This window comes from Pistacia vera, unplaced genomic scaffold, assembly GCF_008641045.1.
Source record: "Pistacia vera cultivar Batoury unplaced genomic scaffold, PisVer_v2 Contig145, whole genome shotgun sequence".
NCBI classification, from domain to species: domain Eukaryota; kingdom Viridiplantae; phylum Streptophyta; class Magnoliopsida; order Sapindales; family Anacardiaceae; genus Pistacia; species Pistacia vera.
Genome location: NW_022195521.1, coordinates 846,339 through 853,381, shown reverse-complemented (window position 1 = coordinate 853,381; position 7,043 = coordinate 846,339). Strand labels below are relative to the sequence as shown.

Below are 7,043 nucleotides of genomic sequence, written 5' to 3'. Positions count from 1 at the left end.
AAGGTTAGAAATTACCTCATGCGGTCATTATGAGGCTGCATCTAGCCCCCAACGACATCTACAAGCTATATTTAAGGTTTTAAAGCCGGAATAGTCATTCCTAATGTTAACAGAATCTTATTAACGATTTTAGATTCGATGGGGATTATGGTCCAATAATCAACCTAGTGGGCCAATTTGCTAAATCGCAAAACATTTGGGCGTTTATATAATTACAAGTTTTTTCAAACCCAATTATCGAAGGAATTTATGGATTACCCTTACTTTGGGGGCTTGTTGTATTTCATAGAACCTCAGTGGCGCTTTGTAAATAATGACATTCCCTCCCTTTCTCTCCCTCAATAAAATAAATAAATAAATACATTGTCTATCTCAAAACCAAACGCTGTTGTGGCATTTGAAGCTCATCTCCTTCTGATTTTAACTAAAAAAATCAACCACAAAAACAACACAATATCTTTCAAACTTGTCATTTCTTCAAAATTCAGAAAAAATATAATATCTGCTGATCGAGGAAACCAAAACCACTTCTGGGTTCTTTTAATCAAATGAAGTATTTTGTAAATAAACCTCTGTTTATAGCCCCCAACCCCATTTCTGTACCAAATGGAAGCCAATGATAATTCTACTAATAAGGTACCCAAAATTCTATCCTTTTTTTCCTTTTTTTTCCTTTTTCTTCATTAAGCTGTAATTTTGCTGCAATTCATAGTTTTTCTTGGACCCTTTTGAGGTTTCTGGGTTTTGTGTGCATCTGGGTGCTGAAAATCTTAGGAATGATGAGAAAGTGGAGTTTGAGTTAAAGATTTTATTAGCGTTCAAAGTGAAAGTGAAGCAATTTTCATTCAATTAGTTTCATGTATTTGATTTGATGTTGATTCTTTGTTTATGTTTCTCACGGTAAAGGGAGAAGTTAAGATTATGGAGGATTAGTTAATGATAATCTTGAATCATGTGTATGGATTTTGTAGAACAAGCTTATTGGGAAGAAAAGTTGCAGTTGTCAAATGTAGTTGAAGAGAATTGTTTGTGCAACAGTAAAATTTGTATCGACTTAATTGTAGAAGAAAGCAAGTAATAGGATCAGTTTGGTTTCTTAAAACAAATGTACCGAACATGGCTTTTCCAAATCCCTTGACCCTTATGACCAATGAACAGGATAAACTTTTTAGTGTGGCTTTTGCATCTTTTTCATCTAAGCCTGTCTCAGTATTAGCTTATACATTCTTTAGAAATGATATGGTCATGTCCAGTTGAAGTACGCAGGTACTGAATGTATTTCACGCCATATGTCATTTGCTATTCAACTTATACTTTTCCCTCCCATGGTATTGGCAAGGTCCTTTCGGACATATATCTTTCATTCACAACCATTAGGGTCGAGGTGGTACCTCATTGTGAACTTTAAGCTTGACATTTATGTAGTCACTGTTGAACCCATTTTATGTGTTAGGGATGGTGGTGGATATTCTTCAACTTTGGCCTCTTAATTTACATTTTGTAGTGGACATGGTAGCCTGAGATTTATATTCTCATTTAAGCATACTGTTTATAACCATCTTTTTATGCTGGAGTTGTGTTCTTTTTTCCTTCTAGTTCTGAAGTCCGTATGAAGATGTTGTTAGGTAAGCAAGTAGTACAAGATCTCTGTCTAGTTGTTCGTGCATTTCTGCCTCTCTATGCTGCTATTTTTTCATCTTTATCTCTATGTATTAAAATATCTTTTCTCTGTGCAAATTGATTTTTACACCTAATTCTATATTAGTTATTTGTGCAATTTTCTTACGCCTAATTCTATAACATCAGCAGTGGCTATATGAGACAATATGCTGAAGTAGAAAGAATGCCTTACAACTCCTTCAATAACATCAAGAATAGCTATACGAGACAATATGAACTGTTATCTTTTTGTTTTTTGAAATCTGTGCAATCACTTTGTGCTTATGTATAATTATGATACGCAGTAGATTTACAATTTCAGAAATTCCGTTGGATAGGAAATAAACAGGATAGGATACTGCAATTGTGGACTTACATCTAGGGTTCCCCTTCTCCCTAGAATCAAGTGTTAGGACAAAAGTAGGTTCCATTTGGGAACCCCTGTTCGAGAACCAGTATCTTTTTGCAGGTTGTGTAATAGTGTTGTCCCAAAACCTTGGTTTACTACCCAGATGCTGTAGACTTACTCCCCTTTTAATAAACCTATGCATTTGTGAAATGTAGGGCATAGTAAAGTATGAATTTAGCTATGATGTTTAATTAGAAATCTGGTGGCCAAGTAGGTGATTTATAACTGTGTGTATAGAGTCATTGCGACAGTTACAAGGGAGACAAAGTCCTCTCTTAACATAGCACAAAGTTTCTCAGACAGAAATGAAATTAAAATTATAAGAACCAAATTGGTCACGTAGATGTAATTCTGAATCTCTTGACATACTGCATCATTTGAGGATTATTTTTGTAATATAATTAATATAATTGTCATCAGGTCAACTCTATCGCTAAAGTCTAGTCAGATCTTTCCAATTTTAATTCCTGGATGAACATCTAGAAGCCCTTTATTCACATTCCATGTTCTTGTGACATGAACTTAGAGCCTAAGTTTCCAAATTCTTTCAACTTCAGTTTTTTGTTTCACCATTCAGTGAACCACTGTGCTTTGATGAATATCTGACAAGGAATTATCACTCTGTTACAGGACTTTTACAAGATTTTAGAAGTTGATTATGATGCAACTGATGAGAAGATCAGGTTAAATTACCGAAGACTTGCACTGGTTAGTGGCTCTTTTCCTCTTTCTCTCTCTCCTTATCCCCTTCCTCATCTTATTAGTGTTTTGGATTGGATGAGCTCCTACACTTCTACATTGTGATGGTCCTTTCTATGGATGCAATGGAGTTGACTGGATGTTTTCATGATCTTTTGTCCATTTGTAGAAGTGGCATCCTGATAAGCACAATGGTGATAGCGCTGTTACAGAGAAATTCCAAGAGATAAACGAAGCCTATAAAGGTAATTCAATAGTAAGAACAAAATTTTGCATTTTGCTTAGCATGCAATCCCCTGTTGCCTTCTGATGTGTCAATGATCATCCTTGGAATTTAGTATGTGGAAACTTTTTTTCCTCAGAGCATCTTCAAAGGCATGACACAGTAAACAATGAAAGTTGAAAGAATTAAAGGGAAGACAATTTTTTCAAGGGTCTGCAAACATACTAAAATAATTTTCTTCTAAAAAAAAAATGGGAAAAAAAATTGTATCTGCAAAAGGTTGTGGTTGGTACTTGGGACTGGGATTTATGTTGAACAACTGAAGACTGTAGCATAATATGCATCCTAGTTGGAGCTCTTTGTTGAATCAGGCATATAATAGTGTGAATTGATGGTTTTTGCTCATCTAATTTGATATATTCTTAATTTATTCTGCTGCAGTGTTGAGTGATCCTGACAAACGCCTTGAATATGATTTCACTGGGATTTATGAGATTGATAAGTATACTTTGCGGGTATAACTTTTATGATCATCATATTTTTTATTTTATTTTTTTATTTTTTATTTATGAGATTGATAAGTATACTTTGCGGGTATAACTTTTATGATCATCATATTTTTTATTTTATTTTTTTATTTTTTTATTTTTTTTTATAAATATAGAACTTATATGATTCCATTAGGTCTGTTATTGTCAACTTATGCTTCTTTAGCTGTTTAGGAATGGTCAAGAACAATTAGCTGACACTGTTTACTGATTATCTTTGACATATGCCATTGCGATACAGGAATATCTTGCCAGATTTAAAGGAATGATTCTTACCTGCAATGGCCTTGGCATTAGTCAGCCCTCTATATGGTAATTCTTTTGCAACTGTATAACTTGCCCGGTTAAAAGAGCTCTAATATTCTTGTTGAATCACTACTACCAACTACTTTGTGAGGTCATGTACATAAGTCTTAGTTTTGGTAATTAGCATGAAGACTGGTCAACTCAGACCTTTAATACCCTGTCAATGAGACTGACATATTTTGGTTACATTGTGTACTATTTCAACGTGTGCAATTCTTTTTCTTTCTTCACTTTTCAAATAGAATGTCAACTTTGAAGAAGAAAAAAAAGGGTCTTTAGAATGTTTGTTAGATTTAAGGGATGGAAAATTTTAAATATTGTCAATATTATAGTAGGCTAGAATTTTTTTTCCAAGAGAGGACTTCTTTTCTATCTTTGGCTGACTCAAGTGTTTAACCATTTACCTGAATAGGATTCCAGGTTCAAGATTTCATTATCTTCAAAACTTTTATAAAATAACTATGATATGACCTCAGTTAGGAGAGAATAATGGATAGACGCAAGAGAATATCGGAGAGAAAACATTTACGTTTATTAATGTGACAATGTGCCAGGATCTGTTTTTTGCATGTAAAAATAGAAATTCCACATCAGCTTTGATCTTGGGAATACAATTTGTTCCTATCTAATGTTAACAAACTTGTGTCAAAACTTTGTAAAATAAAAGGCGCTGAACTCGCCTCTATATATATAAGTGAATCACTACTTACGAGAGTATAAAGGTAGCTCATAAATTCTATATCTTACACAAGTTATGACACATCTTTCAAACCAGTCGTTAATGGACTTTTAACAAAAGAAATTATGCTTAATATGTCGACAGTAAAGTAATTTGGAAATATCACATGTTAGATGTAGTCCTAACCATTTAGCTTTTGTTTGATACATGAGAAGACATAGGATTGAATATTTTTGAGGATTATAATCACAATCCAATTTATCATTGGTAAAGTGCATTGAATAAGTAGAGATATCTAATACAATATGATTGTAATGTTGGATCCACTCCAGAATCCCATAAACTAGAGATATCGTATTGTAATGTTGTATCCACCACATAATCTCATAAACTAGAGTTATCTAATTTTATTATGGTCCACGTATTTTTTTCTCCCAGAATTAAAAGAATTCCAGAAAAAGTAGTCTTGTTGTTTTCAGCATCACTTTGTATGATTGTCACCTCAAATTAAATGTACTTTGGTTTATATGGTGTGCTAGTTGTTATTCTAATATTGTGTAGCAATCTAGTGATTAAGTTATTCAACCTAGAAGTTTAATGTGATGTAAGATCAAGTACTGGTGAAACTGCCTGCCTAAAGTGATAGCCTTGCTGATATTTATAGTACCTTTTTCCTGCAACTTTTGTAGACATTTTTCCTTTAGCTTATCATAATTAATTTCTTCCTGGAGTATCATAAAAGATAGTCTCAAAAAAGAAGTATAGAAGGTTTAGCATCATAAAAGATAGTCTCAAAAAAGAAGTATAGAAGGTTTAGCATCATTAAAGGTAGTCTCAAAAAAAAAAAAGTATAGAAGATTTGGTCATGAAGGATAGCCTCAAAAGAGAAGTATGGATGGTTTAGCATCATAAAAGATAGCCTCAAAAACAAAGTATAGAGGGTGATGTGCCACTGTGACTGATTTGGCAAATTACAAGGGATGGGAAAGCTTTGTCATCTTCTTCGGTAAAGTGCTGTTATATCTTGAATGAATTTTGGACTGAATGGGAGAAAATTAAAGTTGTCAACAAAATATGTATATCATTTCTATGACGAATTTGTTTATAAATTGGAAAAGGATCATATGAGTAATTTAGTAACTTCTTTTTATGGGCTTACTCAAAGCCAGATAGGTGAACTCTAAATTTAATTAACATATGTGAACTCCTTGTTTACAATTTTAACTGTAGTTATTTTGAAACAAAAAAAAATAGTTAAATTTTCATACTCAGGCTTATGCGTGCATGGGTAGGTAGCTGCATTACTGCCTATGTTTTCAACCTTCAAATTCAAGCATTTCTGGTTCATATAGTATAAAGAAAGGATCATACGAGATTTACCAACTTTATCTTGCAATCTATAATGTTACTAACGATTTTTTATCTTGGTTCAGGACACCACAACTGAAAGAAACCAATGACTTTGCAGATATATAAGGTCTGGTGATATTGTAATCCATGACAATGTTTGTGCTATAGACCTCGTAATCTTTCTCTTAATGAGTCGGATCTCTGCAATCGAAAATTTCCAATATCATTTGGATACAAGAATTACTGTGTGAATTGAAGCAGGAATAGAGATGTTGAAGTTTGTACTATGTTGCCGAGGCAGCTGAAGATGGACCTGAGTATGTTTGTACTGTTACATACAATAGCAATCGATATCAGTAACTTGGTAATGATTTTTTTGAGACGAAAGCTCATTTTATGTGGCTGTGAGAAATATTGAGATGTGAATATGTGAAAGATCTTTTGATGTTCCAATTCTATCCAATCATCTGTCGACTAATCTTATAAGTTATGGTTTGTATTTAGAGTAAATTTGTGGCTGGTGAATGGTTCAATTCAGCACATTTTTACTTTTTGCCTTAGAAATTGTTTTAAATAGCAAATTTCCAGTTATATCAGAGCATTTGAATATAATGACAATAGCAATTGATGTTTTATTAAGAAAGTTGAAGATTGTATATGTAAATATCATAAAATTCCTTGCAATGTCTTAAACATAAATGATATTTTTTTTAATTGTTAGTTTTGGATTTTATTTGTTAATTTGTTTGATTAGCAAAAAATTTTAGAATAATAATCAACATAGTTCAGGTTTGATAAAAATAACCCTCTTAGATATAATTAAATAACAACTATCCACTCTGGTTTTAGTAATAACATAAATCTTTTACTGTTGCGGTTTTGGTCAAGGTTTTAAAACCTAACCCAGGGTGAAATCTTGCAAAGTGATTGGGTCTCAAGTTTAAATCGGTGGGTCAAACTGGTGATGTTAGAATATAAAAAAAGTTTGAAATCCAATAAAAACACTCTTAAAAATTAATTTAATCTCTACAGGTTTGAAATCTTGCAAAAACGCCTTAAATTACACCGCCAATGTCGACACCCAAGCCAAATAGAGCTTGTTTACAACGTCGACAACACATTCCATCACTATGAAAACTCTCCCTTCAGCCTCTTGACCACAACCCATCT

General features: G+C 33.0%; 1 protein-coding gene across 1 annotated transcript; it reads left to right on the top strand.

Annotated features, from left to right (window-relative positions):
• The first annotated feature begins 389 nt into the window (after positions 1–389).
• Positions 390–6,404, top strand: LOC116123811 (dnAJ-like protein slr0093). Its single transcript, XM_031409541.1, has 6 exons — positions 390–636; positions 2,699–2,776; positions 2,937–3,012; positions 3,432–3,505; positions 3,780–3,850; positions 5,957–6,404. The coding sequence occupies exons 1-6, from the start codon at positions 607–609 to the stop codon at positions 5,997–5,999; spliced, it is 372 nt and encodes a 123-aa protein (XP_031265401.1). The 5' UTR covers positions 390–606; the 3' UTR covers positions 6,000–6,404.
• The last annotated feature ends 639 nt before the right edge of the window (positions 6,405–7,043 follow it).

Excerpts from the sequence above, each read along its gene's own strand:
- LOC116123811 (XM_031409541.1), top strand. The coding sequence starts at position 607 with ATGGAAGCCAATGATAATTCTACTAATAAG. Across the intron at positions 637-2,698 it reads ATGATAATTCTACTAATAAG|GACTTTTACAAGATTTTAGA; the intron begins GTACCCAAAATT and ends ACTCTGTTACAG. Across the intron at positions 3,851-5,956 it reads ATTAGTCAGCCCTCTATATG|GACACCACAACTGAAAGAAA; the intron begins GTAATTCTTTTG and ends ATCTTGGTTCAG.